The following is an 18,968-nucleotide window of genomic DNA, read 5'->3' on the forward strand; positions in this document are numbered from 1 at the left end:
ACAACACGATGGAGAGTGTCCTCAGTGTAAATATAGGACTTTGCCTCCACAAGGACCTTGCAGTGGTCATTCCTACCAATACTATCATGGACAGATGCATCTGAGACAGGGAGATTTGTGAAGACGAAGTCAAATAGGTTTTTCCCCTTTGTTGGTTCTCTCACCATCTGTCACAGGCCCAGTTTGGCAGCTATGTCCTTCAGGACTTGGCCAGCTTGGTCAGTAGTGGTGCTACCAAGACACTTTTGGTGATGGACATTCAAGTCCCCCACCCAGAGTACATTCTGTGCCCTTGCTACTCTCAGTGCTTCCTCCAAATGATGTTCAACATGGAGGAGTACTGTCATCAGCTGAGGCAGGGTGGTAGGTGATAATCCTTGCCCTTGTTTGACCTGATGTCATGAGAATTCGTGGGGTCCAGAGTTAATGTTGAGCTCCTAAAGCCACATTCTTCTGACTGCATACCACTGTGCCACCACCTCCGAAGGGGCAGGACATATCCAAGGATGGTAATTGAGGAGTCTGGGAGATTGGCTGTTAAATACAATTCAGTATGACTGTCATGGGGCAGCTCTCCCAATTTTGGCACAAGTCCCCAGATGTTAGTCAGGAGGACTTTGCAGGATCGACTGTGCAGGGTGTGCCTTTGTCGTTTCCAGTGGGTGCCGGGTGGTCCCTCTGGTTTTATTCTTATTCAACTTTTCTGTAGTGGTTCAATAAAACTGAGTGGCTTGCTAGACCATTTCACACTGCTATAGATCTGGAGTCACACATAGGCTAGACCAGACCAGGTAAGGACAACAGATTTCCTCCCCTAAAGGAAATTAGTGAACCAGATGGGATTTTACGACAATCTGGTAGTTTCATGATCTTTATTAATGAGATTCGCATGTTATTCCAGATTTAGTAATTGAATTTAACTTCCCCCAGCTACCATGGTGAGAATTGAACTCACGTTCCTGAAGCATTAGTCCAGGCCTCTGTTTTACAAGTCCAGTAACATTACCACAATGCTACTGTCTCCCTAACAACAGCAGTCACCAAATTGTCATCAAAAGCAGAAATTCTGGCTCATGTTTATCCTCCTTACCCTTATGGACACGGAGCTCTTACCTAATTTCTTGTGGTGCTAGCCCTGGCTATGGACTAAAACCCTTGGCCACAGCTGTTTATCACAGCTCTTTTACCACACTGATTTTTAATGCAAGCTCTCACCTCGTCTATGGCCCAGGGGCTATAAAAATGCCCGTCTTCTGACGGCTGCCACCAACGCAGACGGGTGGAAGAGGACCGAGCCTTCAGTGGGATCTCGAGTGCAATGTATCGGCCCACATTACTGGAGTTGCTGAAGAGGAATTCCTGGAGAACACCCCAGCTGAGGCCTCCATTCAGGGAGTACTGTAAAAGCATAGGTTGGCTCCTGGGGTCCGGGGATGCTTTCCCACAACCTAGTCTTAAGAAGAACTGGACAAACCTGAATGTAGAGACAATAGAAAACAAAATACAGAATCGATAAAAAATATCAGTTGGTATTTCATAGAATGATAGGACAGCACAGGAGGAGGCCATTTGGCTGACTGAGTCTGCACCAGCACTTTTGGAGAGCAAGTCAGTCAGTCCCACTCCCTTGCTCTTTCCCCATACCCCTGCAACTTTTCTCCTTCAAGTATTTATCTAATTTCCTTTTGAAAGCTCCCTCTGAATCTGTTTCCACCATCTCGTCAGGCAGTGCATTCCTAACTACTCATTTTGTAAAAAAACTACTTCCGCACGTCAACGTCATACTACCACTGTTAAAATATCCTTTCTACAGGGTCTCTGCAGACTGTTGTGTAAAGAAATGGTTCATGTAGCGACCCTCCAGATATATGTTTAGAACGCTAACTTGTTCATTTATCCAGACATGGCAAGGTATGGCATATTGAGCCTGGTCATTTATTGTGGTGCTGTTTCCAACCCATAAAATACCCAAAAGCAGGCAGATGTTAAACACACACTGGAACTGTAGGTTACAATTTAAAACTAGGGCTTTTCTGAGGGGTGGGGGAAAAGTGGTTCCAACATGTTGATGTTGCAACACATTGTGAATAGGCTGTGGTTTTATATGGCAACTTTATACGATTTTAATTTTTCTAGCTGACCTGTGGCAGTTCTTACATGTACACTGTGATTTTTGGCTGTTAAGATTGTGATTGTGTTGAATGTGGCCTGTCCTGTCCTGTTAAGGCCATTGTTCAGGTCCTTCTCTGGGGACATGATCTACATAGTGATAGCCCAGGGTTAGTTGCAGGCTAGTTGCAGAGGGCAGTTTCTATAAATTGGCAGCTGTTTATAAATAACTGACTCCTGTTCTTGGGACAGACTTGTTTCTCAAGGTCAGAAAACCAGCAGAAAATGGCTCAATCTCTTTAATATTTCTGACAGTTTTAAATGTGGTGCATGGGCTCTGATGTCTGAAGTGTGATTGACATACACTAATGCAAAACTTTTTATATATTAAAGATGTTTTGAAAGAGGTTCTGTATACTCAGCAAAGTGGAACTGCCACTTTAATATTGAGTATTTGAAAATTCCGCTGTTTTATCTGAGAACTGTCCCTCGGTACTCCTATGTACTTTCTGATATTGAAGTACATTCCTTTAGTCACAGGCAGTTCTGACTTTCCAAAAGCTCCTCTGCTTTTGTAATGAGAACTCATTAAGGGCACATCCATAATCCCACAGGTCCGAGTCTTGGAAGGACTGAAGGTATCATGCATTGAAAAGCACTGGGAGGTACACGTGTACTCAGCATCTGTCTCTAATATTTGTATGTATCAACTCTCAGGTCTCAAATTTGCAGTCTCCCCAGCACCTCAGGGAGGGGATATTGGACTCTTAACAGACATGACATTAAAGAATGCTCTGGCACACAGCATGATGAAAATGCTTCTTTCTTAGCAATTGTTTTGAAAAAAGATGCATTGGAATTTCTCTTATCTTTTCAACATGATAACCCAACATGGTTACCTGGACTTACTGATCTGTGTGAAATAATTCATCACAATGCAATTCCTGCATTTGTGAAATGTGTATCTTGGAAAGTGGTGAGAGGGGGATTTTTTAAAAAACATTTGGTAATTGTCAAATTTTGTGTTGGAAAGGAAAAAATAACTATTATTTCTGCTCCTGATATGACGAAAGAGGAGAACAACAAACATTTCAAAATCTGCGCTTGAGGTCGAGGGAAAAAGATAAAGGAAGAAAAGAGAAATGGAGACATTGATATGTTAAGTTTAGGGGATCTTCATGTGAAGGGGACCTGAAGTTAAAGCTGATTAGGAAAGTAATTATTTCCACATTTAGAATAGACAGTCACTTGGTGCAATGAATATAGCTTCAATGGAAACATTAGTGGACCCATTCGTTTGAGGATACAACAGTCACATCTCAGGCTGAAATGAATCACACTTGAAATCACAACCTTAACTTTAACAAAGATTTAACAAATGCTTTATTAAAGACTTCTGTATTGTTCTTACTTACTGCTCTCACTGTGGCTACATAGGCTATTTGACCGTACAATAAATACCAGGTCAGATGTTTTCCCCAAAGCACAAAGCTACTTTCAGTTCCCTCCCAAGTACCATATATTCTCTAATACTCAAGCCCACACATGCAATCATGACAGGAGACATAAATTGTTTAGATATGTCTGTACAGAGACCTAAAGAACAGTGAGAGCTTGATTGCCTGAATGGACTTTTATCATTTACACCTTATTTCGTTTGAAATTATTTTTGAATAGAGCACTTTACAACATGGCCCTTTACAAAAGGCTTAACAAGCAAGGAAGAAAAGCCCAGCAGCTAAATGTGTTCCAAATACCTTGCATGTGACAAATCCATATCTACAGTCATCAACATACGCAGTCCCTCTTCACTGAAGAACAGGCTGTTTCCACTGGACATTAAGCCACATTTCCTGGATGGTTTCCCACCACTGACCACCAAAAATTTCTCTGGGTCTATGGGGCCTGAAAATTAAAATAAGTCAAGTTTAGCATCTGAAACACAAAAAATGATTTATAGTGGCTGCCTTGCCAGTAAATCTATTTTTAAGCCAATGTGCATTATAGTTAGAAAAGATTATTGAATAGGAGACAGAAAATTTATTATTTTCATATTTTAGAAGTTTTTAAACTTTTACCATTTGGATATCTTTTAAAAGAAACAATGCTAAATTTAATTTAAAATGGATCACACCTAACTTTCTCAATCACTCCTCACACTCTACTCCTCCAATACTCCTTGGCTGCTCAATCAGTAAAAAGAAAGGCTTGCATTTATATAGTGCCTTTCAGGACCACTGGAGGTCTCAAAGCGCTTAACTGCCAATGGAGTACTTTTGAGGTGTAGTATTATGACCAGGTGAGAAAGCGGTGTAGGGTTCCCTTAAAATGGTCTTACTGTAACAGGGTTTTATTTTTAACACGCCATGTTTTTCGCTCCCCCTTGGTGAATCCTTGTTCACCGCTTTCCAATTATAAGGCAGCACAAACGGGCTTTCTTAGGTTTAAAGAGAAAAGTCAAATTTTATTAAACTTAAAGTCTAATTCGGTTAACGCCTACATTACACGACGCACCATGCTAGCATGCATACGCGATACACACATGCAGATAGGGAAAGAAAAGAGCAGAAGAAATAAAATGGAAAAGTTTGAGGCAATATCTGAAGAGTACTTGTTTTGGGTCTTCGAGCTCACTTTAGGGTCCTTGCTTGTAGGTAGATCTTGCTTTTCGTTGGGGCCCAGTATTCTTCTTAAACTTTGCTCGCTGTAGGAAACTTTTCTCTCGTGGGGTTCATATGTCTTCAGTGGGTTTTTTGGAGTTCCGTGAGAAAGATATGGGAGCAGGCAGACAGGCAGGAGGTCTTCTTCAGTCCAGGAGCAAACAGCTTTCTGCCAATACAAACACTGTCTCTCCAATTTAAAACTCTCAGTTCAAACTCTGCAACAGCCAGTTAGTCATGTGACTAACTGGTCTGACCATGTCTGTTTGTGGATTGTATTGGAGCAGGGGATAGCTCCTTTGTCCCACGCACTGTCTGTTAATATGCAAAAAATGTCTTTCCAGCCAGGGGCCCGGCCACGTCTTGTCACAGGCCTTCTCTTCTTCCCAGCAACAATTTGAAAGTTAATGTCCATGTGGCGAAATTACTGTGCCTCATCCTTGGCAGGTGGGGGCCTGCATGACAGTAGTCACTGTTGTAATGCAGGAAATGTGGGAGCCAATTTGCTCACAGCAAATTCCCACAAACAGCAATGTGATAATGACCAGTTAATCTGTTTTTGTAATGTTGATTGAGGGATAAATATTGGCCAGGTCATCAGAATAACACACCAGCTCTTCTTCTAAATAATGCCAGGGATCTTTTACATCCACCTGACAGAGCAGACAGGGTCTTGGTTTAACTCACTCACACTCTGGGAGACCAATATTTCAAGCCAACCAATGATCATGGTCGAGTAGATGTTACAATAATCCTAGACATTTTTCATGCTAATTGACAGCGTTAGCTTGGTTCAGTTGGTGGCATTCTTGTCACTGGGTCAAGGTTTTGTGGGTTTAAGCCCCGAGTCCAACACTTGAGTACAATAGCAAAGTACTGGGGGATAGCTGAATTGTTGGAGATGTTGTGATTTGGGAAATAAGCTCAAGTGCAGGTTTAAGAGCCCTTGGCACAACTCAAAAGGCAGGGATTCCTGACCAACATTCCTCTCTCCAAAAAAAAAAACCAAAAAGCAGAATAACTGGTGTTATGACCAGGTGAGAATGAGGTCTAGGGTTCCCTTTCAGCCTTCACCTGGTCTTAATGTAACAGGGTCTAATTTTAAACACATCGTGTTTTTAGCTCCCCCTTGGTGAATCCTTGTTCACTGATTTCCAATTATAAGGCAAAGAAACCAGCACAAACAGGCTTTCTTAGCTTTAAAGAAGAAAAGCTGAAATTTATTATACTTAAACTCTAATTCGGTTAATGCCTATGGATACACGACACGCCCACGCTAGCATGCATACGCGATACACACATGCAAATAGAGACAGAAAAGAGCAGAAGAAAAATAAAGTGGAAACGTTTGAGGCAATATCTGAAGAGTTTTTGTTATGGGTCTTCGAGCTCACTGCAGAGTCCTTGATTGTAGGTAGATCTTGCTTTTCGTTGGGGCCCAGTATTCTTCTTAAACCTTATTCGCTGTAGGAGAGTTTTCTCTCTTGGGGTTCATGTGTCTTCAGTGGATTCAGAGGCTTGTGAGAGAGAGATGAGAGCAGACAGGAGAGATCTTCTCAGTTCAGGAGCAAACAGACTTTCTGAGTTCAAACTCTCTGTGGCCAGTTCAAAAGTAAATCCTGGAGCAGCCAGTTAGTCGTGCGACCAGTTGGTCTAACCAGCCCTGGCTTTTGTGGATGGTATCCTCCTTAGCAGACCCTGGAATGTGCTTCCTCACCTTCAATGTCTGTTAGTATGTAAAATTTTTTTCCAGTCACAGCTGATCTGTTTAACAAGTTCTCTCCTCACTCCAGTAACTGTTGAAAATCAGAGTTCATGACAAAATCAATGTGCCTCATTCTTGGCAGGTGGGGGCCTAGCATGACACTGGCCACTTGTTTATAGTCGTTTGTGGGCTGTTGCTGGTGAAAAATGGCTGCTACGTTTGCTTACATAACAGGCACCATACTGCCAACAGCAATTCACTGCATGAAACATTTTGAAGCATATTGATGTCACGATAAAGTGCTTTCTCAATACAAGTATTTCGTTCTTTCTATTGAATCACACAAGCATACAAAATTGACAGGAAAAGACAAATTGATCCATCAAGCCTGCCCCATACCATGATGTCCAGAAAGTCAGGATTAAACACTTCTTCCCTCCTCCCCGTAATTCTGATGATCCTATTGACTGGGACAGTGGAAGTTAATGTGGTGCAAAAATTCACATTCCATCGATGGGCCTAACTGCTGAAGCTCAAAATACTGTCTGGGGTTTTCCACTTCTCCATCCACCAGCCTGCAATTTTCTGCCCAGTTACGTTAATAGACAGAAGCCATGGGTGAGCAAAGAGGTGGAAAACCCTGGTGGATAATCTGAATGAACGTTCTAGATTGCTTGAGAGGTAACTTTAAGCAAATGAAGTAACTCATAACCTGATGTTTACCCTCATTTTAAACACCTTCATATTCCCCATTTAACATAAAATACACTGGAATGCTTATAATCAACATACCCATGAGAGGTGCCCTTCACTCTCCACACCCACTGTTACTGCTCTGTGCAACTTCATTTAACCCATGCCTCACTAAATTACAAATATATTTTTTCAACACACCTTTAAAGTCTCCCTTCAAGAAATCTGGGTTTTTGGAGCTGATTTTGCAGGTTGGTCCAGAATACCGAGAGTCGCAAATGCACTGGGTTCCACTGACACAGCTGCCATGTCCATTACACATCTCCTCACACTGTGGTCCAATGTAGACATTATCAATGGCCCAGGTCACTGGTTGAGAACCTGGCCTGTAGAACCCTTGGTACCATCGAAACCTCACAGATCTGAGAGCACAAGAAGCACATCTGTAAAACAAGCTATATGAAAATAAACTTAAAAGAATCAATAGAAGCTGCTCATCTGGGGAAGATTGTCTTGCGGGATGAGACTAAATAAAAAGGGCTTAGTACAAAAAAAACTAAATCGCTGCGTTGGACATAGGTCTCATTTGAATTGGATAATCAGTGGGCTGAATTTTTAGCACAGTGCATGCGTGAGATGTGCACTGCTCAGCCACCGCGATATTTAACCCAGTGGCTCATTTACATGGAGGGGGCAGAACGCTCACCCCCGAGGACGTAGAGGGGGCGGGCACTCCAAACCCGGCAATGGCGACCAGCGCCACTGCCATTTTTAAAGGGCTTCAAGCCCTTACAAATAATTTCAATTTTTAAAGAGAAATGGATGTTATAGTTACATTTAAAAATGTAATAAAAGATCACAGCCCCTCTCCCACCCTCCAATGACCAAACAATTTGTTTATTGCCCTCTCCCCGTAAAAAAAACTTTTCTTCCCAACTCAAACCTCCCCCGCCAAACTTTATTAACTTTACCCTTCAGCCCCTTTCCACCATTCCCTCAGCCAATAGTACGAGTTTTCCCTGTACCCCCCACCTCCCAACCTGAAAACTTCACTCCTCACCCCTCTCCACCAGTGTTCCGCCTCAGATCTCCGAACGGTGATCCAGAGGCATGGGACTTCCGGCAACCGGCTGGAATATCAGTGTGGGATGGCCGTTGTGAAAAAGTGAGTAATTTTTCAGTGATTAAAATTTATTTAATTATTTAAATTCAGCTTCTGTCGTCGGGTGGGGGGCAGCCACAAGGCCTTTCTACCGCCAGTAAAATGGGGCGGGGCCTTCTTGGTCTCGAGGCCCGCGGCAGGCCTCTCCTGGAAGTATTTTCCAGGCCTCCCCACCATGACCCCCGACGTCGAGGGGCTGGTAAAATCCAACCCAGTCTGTCAAATGAGCAATAGGTCAACAATCACTGCAAACTCAGTGCATCAGTTGTAAAGGTTTTTTTTACATATTGAAGTCCTGACTGAAATTGTATTGTCCCAAGGACGCAGGTGAATGACCTTTTGTTTTGGCATCATTGTGCCTGTCTGCACTTTTACCAACAGCATGGTACCACCTAATGAGTGAAAAATAAATTTAAAAAATGGATAGAGAAATAAATGCTAAGGATGGTAGAGTAATTATGATCAAGGAGACATTCCTGGTCTGAAAGCAGAAGCGGCTCACATCAAGAAATGAAAGCCAAAAGAGAAAAATACAAGAAAAACTGGCGCCGGGAATAGGTACAAACAAAAAGATTGGAATTGCTGGTAAACTTTCCCTTTGGCTTGGGACAAGTGCTAGTAGAGAATTTTTTTTTTAGTTTTGAACAATTTTCTTTTTCCAACCCTGGTGATATGGTGTTGAGGGGTTGGCGGGGCCGTTGGGGATGCAGGGGCTAGGGAAACTTCCCTGCTGACCCACTATAAGACCAGAACAGGATTGGCAGTAGTGGTGCGAGCAGTGGCAGAAAGAGTGCCAACTCATGTGATGGAGGGATATGACCTACTGTTGGCCATCTCCCCATCTCTCCTGCCTGCAGCAGCAATATTAGTCCATGTAGAGCCATTTTCATAAAATACCTTGTGTCCTCTTTAACAAATGTTCTTCCCACTTCGGGTATCTGGTGAAAGCACCATCCTTATGGTGCTTATCAGGAAAGATTGAACATTCTAGATTTTTTTTTTAATTTTGGGGATGATCTGATAAGGTCTTTAAGATGAAGAAAATGTTTGATAGGATAGATGTAGAGAAGATGTTTCCACTTGTCTTCTCCCGCTCTCCATTGCCAACCCCATTAACATATCCTTCTAATCTTTTCTTCCTCATGTGCTTATCTAGCTTCCCCTTAAATGCATCAACGCTATTCATCGCAACTACTTCTTGTGATAGCAAGTTCTATATTCTAACCACTGTCTGGGTAAAGATGTTTCTCCTGAATTCCCTCTCGATTTATTAGTTATAATTCTATACTTATGGGCCTCAGTTTTGGTCTCTCCCGCATGTGGAAACATCTTCTCTACATCTATCCTATCAAACACTTTCTTAATCTTAAAGACCTTATCAGGTCTCTACTCAGTTTAAAAAAGCCCCAGACTGTTCAATCTTTCCTGATAGGCATAACCTGGTATCGTTCTAGTTACTACGGGATATTGTGAGGAGTTGAGCTGGGGTTGAGATCAATTAATAAAAGATTGACACTTTTGAGTCCTAAAATGACTGTTCAAAGTGCATGTGGAAAGGAAGTTACATATATGTTCTGAAATAGGAACTCACCCACACAGATGGAGTCTGCCAAAGTGGATTACCTCTCTCTTCCAACCCTGGGTGGTACCAGCATAATATGTGCTGCTGGGATGGAGTTCAGTCGAACAGAGTGCACTGATGTGGCCACTACTATAACAGAGCGGCAGAAGCAAGTGCCATGTGGCTCCAAAATCACGCGAGAACTCCAACCTAATAGGATCTGAAGCTGAACTGTCGATATTGCATCCAACATTAATCTGAAATTATGAAAGGAAATATGCATCATTAATGGAAATAGTTTAAGTTTATATTTTCTTTCATTCATAATAAAGACCTTACATATTGCTGTAGAAGTATGGCCAACTTTGAACAACTGCTCTCACACTGTTTTCAGTGGGAGTGCAACAAGGGTTTGACTCAATAAACATGAATTGGAATTTCAAAATATTCCTAGAGGAACTTCTACCTGCCCCAGATTACTGCTCTTTTATCAGTAAATCTCTTCCAGCTGTGCTGTTACCAAGATAAAATATATGGTTATGCATTTTGCAGTATTCATCACTGATTATATCTAGTACTACAAACGTATCATTTTTGGCCTACAGATAACTATTGGTGATATGAGCTGAATGATGCCTTATTTGTTTGTTATTCCTTTTAATTCAGGAATTAACTGGCCTATTTTAAATGGGTTAACACTGGTAAAGTATCATAGTGAGTTCAGGATAATGAACAGAGAACCCATTTTAGATGACTTTAGCTGCTGGTTGTATTCTGTTCCTCCTTGGGATAACGCCATGTTGCGCTGTGCGAGTTCAGCACGAGGCGTGTGCAGTGCTGGGGTGTTCGTAAATTGGAAACAGTTTCTGCAAGACATGCAGGACCCGAACCTAAATAATGTGCTGCTTAGTGCCTACAAAACGGGCATTGCATGGCTGAATTTCTAGACTATGATTTCTCACCCTCCCTGTGTAGTTGTAGCCTGAAAGTTGTGTGATGTAAAAAGAACATGGTGAACTTAATAGCCTGAGGTGCAGGTAAATATCTCTAACTGTTGTTACCTCAAACTGAACAATGGTATTTTCGTTAACATCCAGATCACGTGTTGTGATGGAATGCTCCCCAACTACATTTGACACGAAGACTATGGCAGAATCTTCCTCCCTTGACAATGGAAAAACAAATCCAAAATATCAAATTTGCACAGTAACAAATCAATCAAATCTACACACTGAGAGAGGGCACAACCAGTGTAACACAGTGTTGCTTTAGAGTGTTCAGAGGAGTGGATAATGAATTAAGAAATGCTATGATAATCCTGCTTAGCACTAAAAACAATCTTTTTTTAAAAAAAAAGCAGTGGCCTGCAAATGTAATGTGGAGCTGGAAGGAGCACTCCTGCTCCTCATAGCTCCACAACATGGTAAGCAAAAAAATTACAACTTACCTTTTAGGAGGTCCCTTTAAGGACCACAGGTTTGGCTGCTAAATGCCCGAGAATACTCACTGCATTCTTGGCCAGTCACTAATGAATTTTGTAAAGGGAGCCTGAAACAGCTGTTTTATGCCCATAAAAAGGGTTTGGTGCTGATGTATTTCGAGACCTTAGTGTCTAGTGTAATGTAACAGTTCTTGGGTAGTCAACACACAGCTAGCTTTTCCTATTACTTAGTGAACCAACATACAGCAGATCATTTAGCAATTAGATATATTTTGCTGAAAAAAATATTTGTTTAGAAGGATGAAGGACAGTTTGAGAATAGTCACATTAAATAGATCAATTTTAACCATCTACAAGAGCAACAACTTGCATTTACATAGCGCCTTTAATATAGGAAAACATCCCAAGGCACTTCACAGGAGCGTAATCAGACAAAATCTGACAATTAGGAGATATTAGGGCAGTTAACCAAAAGCTTGGTCAAATAAGTAGGGTTAAAGACTATCTTAAAGGAGGAGAGGTGGAGAGGTGGAGAGATTTAGGAAGGGAATTCTAGAGTTTAGGACCGAGGCATCAGTTTAGGTTACTAGAATGTTGTTAATATTGTACACAGTTAAAGACCAATATCCTCATTCAAAGGAGAAGCTCTTATTCTTACGTGGCTCCTTTTGATATGTAGGGACAATAAAGGCCAATATTTCCACCAGGGTAGAAGAACCAGTTGTCTTCTTTGGGTCCAAAGTCAAACGTATCCAACAAAACACCAGGATTTTTCTGATTGTTCCCATCAATAATGAGGTCATCGATGATCCAGATTTCTTCCTTTTTCCCTTTGTTGTTGAATAGAAAATCAGAGTGAATTTGGCTTCAGTTTCTCAGCAGTCAAACAAACTGCTTATTGTGCGACTTAATTAGAAGTTCAATTTTAATTCTGTACTGTATGAGTTTAACGAGTTTGCTATTGTGTATTCGAGCTTAATTATCTCTATTTCTATTCATCAATCTTATGTCAGTTTAGATTTCTGTAAAAATAAAACAAGACCATTTCATTCAGTACCTTCTTAAAGATTCTTAAAAGATCTGTTTCTAGTCCAGCATTCATAAAGTTTATCACGGTACTTAATAGCCATTACAATCAAAGGATAAAGACAAAAAGATTAAAGAGTATAAACTGGTGCTGCTTTAAATAATCTTACTCCATTTTAATCAGTGGTCAAAATGAAAGTTTTTTCACACAAAAATCAAACTGCAATGTTGTACATCGAGCTTATCAATTTCAATGACAGCTGAAGAATCTGAAAATCAGATTGTTGTGTTCAGAAAAGAAACTTAACAAGACTCTTAGTTACTGAAATGAGAAGGTGGGTCATGTGCTTTCTAGAACTGGAAGGAATGAGGGGCTGATTAGGTGGGAAGTTACAATGCTGCTGAAATCACCATTCGTGGTTTTCTGTCTCTGAAGGTGGTATAATAGGGTTATGTTATAATCTGCCTATTTGTACAGGATCTTGATAATTTTATGCATAAATAGATAGGGAGTTGAGTTAAACCTGATGTGCAGTGTCTTCGTGCTCTACTGTGAAGCATGGCAAAGTTTGAACATTTGATTCCATACTACCCGTATTTCTGATTTTAATTGGGTCACTGGTGTGAGAAATGGAAATGTTATGGGATGGCTTTCTGAAGTCAGTGTTGACAACATTGGGGCAGAATCGAGCGAGCTTTTCTCTGCATCTGCCTGCACTGTTTCTAACCTCAGAGCATTTAATGATGACAGTGAGTACAAAGTTCATTAAAGGTTCCATTCATAGCATAAGATTGTCCGTGAACCTTCCATGTGTTCAACCTCAGTCATAAAACATACATCTTATGTAGTATAGTACAACAGAATGCCAAATGGAATATGTATTTGTATTCTGAAAATCAGCATTGATTCTGTAAGCTTTTAACACATAGATTGAATTAATTTACATTAAAAATGCAAGCTAAACACTCCAAAGGACCCCAGAAGCTATTCAATGACAACACACGTCTCAACATAATTCCAGCTTGTTACCTTCATTGTGAGGTTGCCAGAGGCGGAATCGTGTTGCATTGGTCTGGGCTGTGTGTGGTAAGGGAACATTAATAAAGAGGACCTCTGTTGTCTGAGGGAAGTAGAATTCATCCATCAAATGCCAGGTAATGCCACCATTGATGGAATACTGCAGCAGAACAGAATGTGACCGGTCAGGGGCACCTGAGCCAAAACACAGGATTGGGAACAATAAAATTGTCATCAAAACAATACAGTCAAAGGCACATATGGTAATAAGACCAGCTGCAATCTATCACAGAAATGGCAGGCACCACTAAATTAATTTCTCTTGAAGAAAATTATGCTTAATTTTTGTTTGCATGCTATGGAACGTCAATAGTTCCCCTATTGAGAAGTCCCACTGAGAGCTGAAGCAGCTCACCACATGTGTAATTAGTAAATGCAGGAGACTGGCTTTTGAAGGACTTCATGACATACTAAGCAATCCAACCACTTCACTCTCCACATCAAAGACTGTGCGTGACTGTCAATTATAAACTCAAGCAGTTTAATGAGGGCATGTTCCTCACACAGTAAGATGTCCCCTGACAAATTTTAGAATCCTACCACTTTGCATAGTCGGCAACCAGCTTTAGATACTTTGACGTGTATGTCACACTGAAACTCGTCATTGTGAAATGAAAGGAACTCCCCTGCCTCTCACCAGTATATATATTAACTCAACCAGGTGGAATAACCTGCTCATATATCACAATGGGTAGAGTAAGCACAATAAAGATGAATGTTCTTCCCTACCCCCTCTATCTACTAGAGATGTTGCCTGTCAAGGTACCAGCCGAACAATTCGGAGACCCAGACAGTCACATCTCCAAGTTAGTGTACTGCAATTCTCCACCTAGTGTCTCCCTGAACTAGACTGTATGGTAAAGAAGAAAGGTTGAGCCAAGGACAGGCACTGCCCCATAGGGAAATCATCCTGCTGCATCGTGCATAAAATGGGGGCTGGTGGGGGGGGGGGGGAGGGAAATCAAAAGAGGGTCAAAATACAATAAAAACGGGCAAAGAAAAGATTAAAGTCACATTATTAAGTACAAATGTAAACTGGAAACGCATTAGAATATTTCAAATTGTGAACGGGATTTAATATTCTGTGAAGTAATAGAAACAGACATAATAAATTTCTGGACTTTTGGATTCTGCATCTAGAAATAACACAAATCATAGAATTTCTGTTTGATCTTTATTTATATAAAAACTCAAAATAACAATAATCTACCGCTGATGAGACAGATCTGAAGCCCAAGCTGATACATTTAATTAGAATTTGTGAGCCTCATTCTAACAGTGAGCATTAGCCCAAACTCGACATAAAGATTGCATTAAATCGGTGGTAGCTCTTTGGAGTAACTGTGTGCAATCAACGAGATAGCACTCCTTCTAACCAGAGGAAAAACATCCATTAATTAACTTTTTTTAAAACATGCATTCAAGCAAGTGCTTCCTTTCTCTTAAGGATTAGTAATATGTACGGGTGGCTCTGTATTATAAATAAACCCTCTCAGTAGTTCAGTTGCTGAATATTTAACTTTTTAATAAGCTGAAATAATCCTTCTGTCATTTTAACTTGCTTGTCACCAGAACTGTTCCAATATTTACTCCTGATTTCACACAGATTTTCGTGGATACTCTCACATGTCTGCTATTTTTATTGCAGAGGAAGCTGTTGGGAATTTTCTTTTATTCATAGCCATAGGTGCTCAGTACACTCATGGAAACTTTTATTTTCTCTCCTCCCCCTCTTTGAGGTTACCTCAGTGCCTTAGTGAACAGTAATAGGAATCTGTTATCAATGCTTGTCTTGATCAAGTCACTAGGAGATGCAGAGGAGCAGTCTGGAGTGAGCCATCGTCATACCTTTTTCCTCTGCTTCAACTTCCCTATGAGGCTACACCTGATATTTGCTCGATGCCACCCTGACAGCCCAAGCTCAGAAATTCATCACATACGGGATCAGAAGTGCAAAACTGCATCTTGACCAGTGTGATACTACATAAACTCCAGCTGCCTGTGCCATTACATCATAGAATTAATATTATGGTCTGGGAGGAGGGGGGAGGTGAAATTGGCCAGTGTTGCTGTTCCTGATTTACCTATGGTGAGGTGCGTGAGTGGGGCTTTTGGATTTGTCTGCAATGCCCTCCACAAGTGATCAGTCTAATGTTGTATAGGGAAGATAGACACTTGAGTGAGGTACAGAAATGCAACTCGTGCCAGTGCCACAGTGCTCCTGCCAACAGTCAATGACTTCAGGACAGGACAGAAAATTGGGGAGGAAAATAGTTTTTAGTGGAACCTCCCCACATTCCCTTGAGTTATAACAACAACCAGAACTGGCAAAGAGTCCCATTTGAAGCATTAACCTGTCTTTCCCTTTCAGATGTTCACTGACCTATTGCGCATTTACCACATTTCTGCTCTATTTCATACTCCTGGCATTTATTATATATATTTAACAACATTTTCCATTGGCCTTGCTTTTATCTATGCAACATGAAGTGCAAGTGTTCCGAATGACATTGTCTACACTCTGTGGAATGACTACTTGGGATTCTTTTCAATAGTGCTTGCTGGGAAAAGAAAACAAACAGACCTTTTGCTATGAACTTGAATGAGAACTGAATGTACAAAGTATTTGTGCACTCCAGGTCCCTGGAAACCAGCATCCGCAGTCCCTCCTGCAGGAAATAAAGAGGTAAGTGAGTGGGTCGAACCAATGAGAATGTATGTTGTACAAAGAGCATGCAGATTACTACCGGCATTCTTGCAAAGTGTGATTCAGAAATGAGTTTGAGAAAGTGCTGTTATTTTCATAAATACTGCACAAATAATTGGACATGAACAGATATCTTAATTAACTCAGCTATATTTATATGTTGAAGGAAACAGACTCAAGTAAGTGTCTCTGACAACAAACCGTGCAGTGTGTTAAACTATTAACACAGTACATCTGCTCTGTGTCAATTAAACAAACAAAAAGAAAGTAATTTTTATTATCTTTTAAAATATAACTCTTGGCAGAAATTTTACTGCACCCCACAAAGGATTATACTTCATTTTCTTCATATTATTTTCATTGCCTTCTATTTATCGCCAAAAGGACTTATAGGTATTAATTACAGCAATATTAAAGCCACCACTCTTGAGAGTGTCGAGACGGTTAAATTATATCAGACCAGAAGTCTTTAAAAGAGTGATTGTGTCATATACCTTTTGGGGCAGATGCATGACATGGATTCGTACTTAAATGACACCACTGTTAAATTCGACCAAAAGTATATCAGAATAACCTGGATAATGGCTTTTTGTACTGGTAAGGAGCAAATGCTGTAAATGCAAAATGATCTATTGAGAGAGTCTTTTGTTAAGAGGAAATTAGGTGGAAACATAGCAGATAAAATAACAGCTCACATTTACATTCAAGAGGGAGCTGATATTACACAGACTGGTCGGCACCATGCGTGCACTGGAGGACAGTATATGTATAAAATTCAGTTTTCATTTCTCTGTAACTTTGGATTGTTTGTGAAAACTACAATGAAATTTAGACCGGTTTGGGTCTCTGGATGAAGTTAACAGGTCCAAGAGTGCAATGATGCATTAACAAAAGCTTCTTTGTGTCATGCTAGGCCCCCACCTGCCAAGAATGAGGCACATTAATTTTATCATGAACATTGATTTTAAACTGTTACTGGAGTGAGGGGAGGACTTGTTGAACAGATAGGCCATAGCTGGAAGGGCGTTTGCATATTGGCAGACGGTGTTTGGAAGGACAAAGCAGCCATTCCCTGACATTCAACCCACAATGGACTTTTGATCACCAGACATTGAAGATGGGGGAGCTCGCATTCCAGATTGACCGCTAAGATGGCCGAATACACAAATGGACATGGTCAAACCAGCTAGTCACATGACTAACCTGCTGGGTAACCTGAGTTTTGTGAATTTGTACAAACAGTTTGGGCAGAAAGCTGTTTGCTCCTGGACTGAGAAGACCTCTCTCCTGTCTGCTCCCATCTCTTTCTCACAAGCCTCTGAATCCACTGAAGACACATGAACCCCAAGAGAGAAAAGTCTCCTACAGCAAACAAGGTTTAAGAATACTGAGCCCCTAAGAAAAGCAAGATCTACCTACAATCAAGGACTCTACAGTGAGCTCAAAGAACCGTAACAACAACTCTTCAGATATTGCCTCAAACCTTTCCACTTTATTTTTCTTCTGCGCTTTTCTGTCTCTATTTGTATGTGTGTATCACGTATGCATGCTAGCATGGGGCACGGTGTGTATCCGTAGGCGTTAACCGAATTGGAATTTAAGTTTAACTTTAATAAATTCCAACTTTTCTCCTTTAAACTTAAGAAAGCCTGTTTGTGTTGATTTCTTTGTCTTCGCGGTGAACAAGGATTCACCAAGGGGAAGCTAAAAACATGGTGTTTTTAAAATTAAACCCCGTTACATTAAGACCAGGTGAAGGCTGAGAGGGAACCCTTGACCTCTTTCCCACCTGGTCGTAACATTTGCCATAAGGTGTACAGTGCAGATTTAGACAGCTGTCTAGTAAAGACTGCTGTTACCTCTGAGGCACCATGCTGATTAACAGAAATAAATATGGTTAAGGTTCAAACCAGTTCATAATGTATGAATATACAGTACTGCACAAGATATACATTTATTTAAAATTATGCAACATGTTGACAGGCAATTCTTGTTTATTCATGAGTGAGGAGGACAACTTTCTTTTGATACTTCCACAAGAATAACTTGCAGCTGTTTTGTGACATGTTGGCCCAGATTTTGCAATGGTCATGACGGTGAAATTGTCAGCATTTGCCATCATTACTCCATTGAAACTAACAGCAACATCTGGTGTCTGCACATGTGCAGAATAATGCGGAAATCCAGAAGTTGCTGGCAGTGATTCTACATTTTTCCAGAGGGTATGCTGTTGAGGTTCCCCTAGATAGCAATTTATGGGAAACGATGAATTGCTAAGAACATTCATTCTCACGCTGTTAGTCTCACTGTACAAACCCTTGAAAAAGTTACACCTTGTTGAATGAGTGTAACTGGGCTTTTAACAGCATTCTAACTTCATAATTACTGCTAAACTCCTCCTCAATGGCTCTGAGAAGCTAATTTTACATATGTGGAATGTCAAATTTCTCCATAATGATCAAAAAAATTCCACATGTTTGAAAAAAAATTTTTTAATGTTTGTTTATCTTTATTTTAGCTTCTACCTTAATCCAATCATAATCATTTATTTTACTATCTGAAAATGTAAATTCAAAATGAAGGGATTCAATGTTTTTAACTTCCTGGTTTGCTTAAAATGTGATTGCCTGCTTACTTGCTCACTGAATCACTGTTGCTGCACCCGCTTAACTTGGCACTGGATTTAAACAGCCATTAGGAATGGTGTAATCCACACCACAGAGATTGTTAGATCTTTGTGAACAGCTTTCTTCAAAGTCAGCGGCAAGCACCCTTGCTTCGCTGCTGGCTGCAAAATCCAGCCCATTGTTACAATGATTTGTGTGA

At 40.7% G+C, this 18,968-nt stretch overlaps 1 protein-coding gene across 2 annotated transcripts in view; it reads right to left on the reverse strand.

Annotated features, from left to right (window-relative positions):
- reln (reelin) overlaps positions 1 to 18,968 on the reverse strand; it is a 399,693-nt gene that overhangs the window by 68,228 nt on the left and 312,497 nt on the right. For both annotated transcript variants that reach the window (XM_068059265.1, XM_068059264.1), the window contains exons 37-44: positions 16,020 to 16,104; positions 13,388 to 13,570; positions 11,990 to 12,161; positions 10,952 to 11,054; positions 9,921 to 10,147; positions 7,369 to 7,589; positions 3,867 to 4,014; positions 1,216 to 1,474 (exon numbers count right to left, since the gene is read on the reverse strand). In XM_068059265.1, the coding sequence (XP_067915366.1) occupies positions 1,216 to 1,474; positions 3,867 to 4,014; positions 7,369 to 7,589; positions 9,921 to 10,147; positions 10,952 to 11,054; positions 11,990 to 12,161; positions 13,388 to 13,570; positions 16,020 to 16,104 (1,398 nt within the window). The remainder of the gene's footprint in view (positions 1 to 1,215; positions 1,475 to 3,866; positions 4,015 to 7,368; positions 7,590 to 9,920; positions 10,148 to 10,951; positions 11,055 to 11,989; positions 12,162 to 13,387; positions 13,571 to 16,019; positions 16,105 to 18,968) is intronic.

This window comes from Heterodontus francisci, chromosome 27 (genome assembly GCF_036365525.1).
Source record: "Heterodontus francisci isolate sHetFra1 chromosome 27, sHetFra1.hap1, whole genome shotgun sequence".
Lineage (NCBI taxonomy): Eukaryota > Metazoa > Chordata > Chondrichthyes > Heterodontiformes > Heterodontidae > Heterodontus > Heterodontus francisci.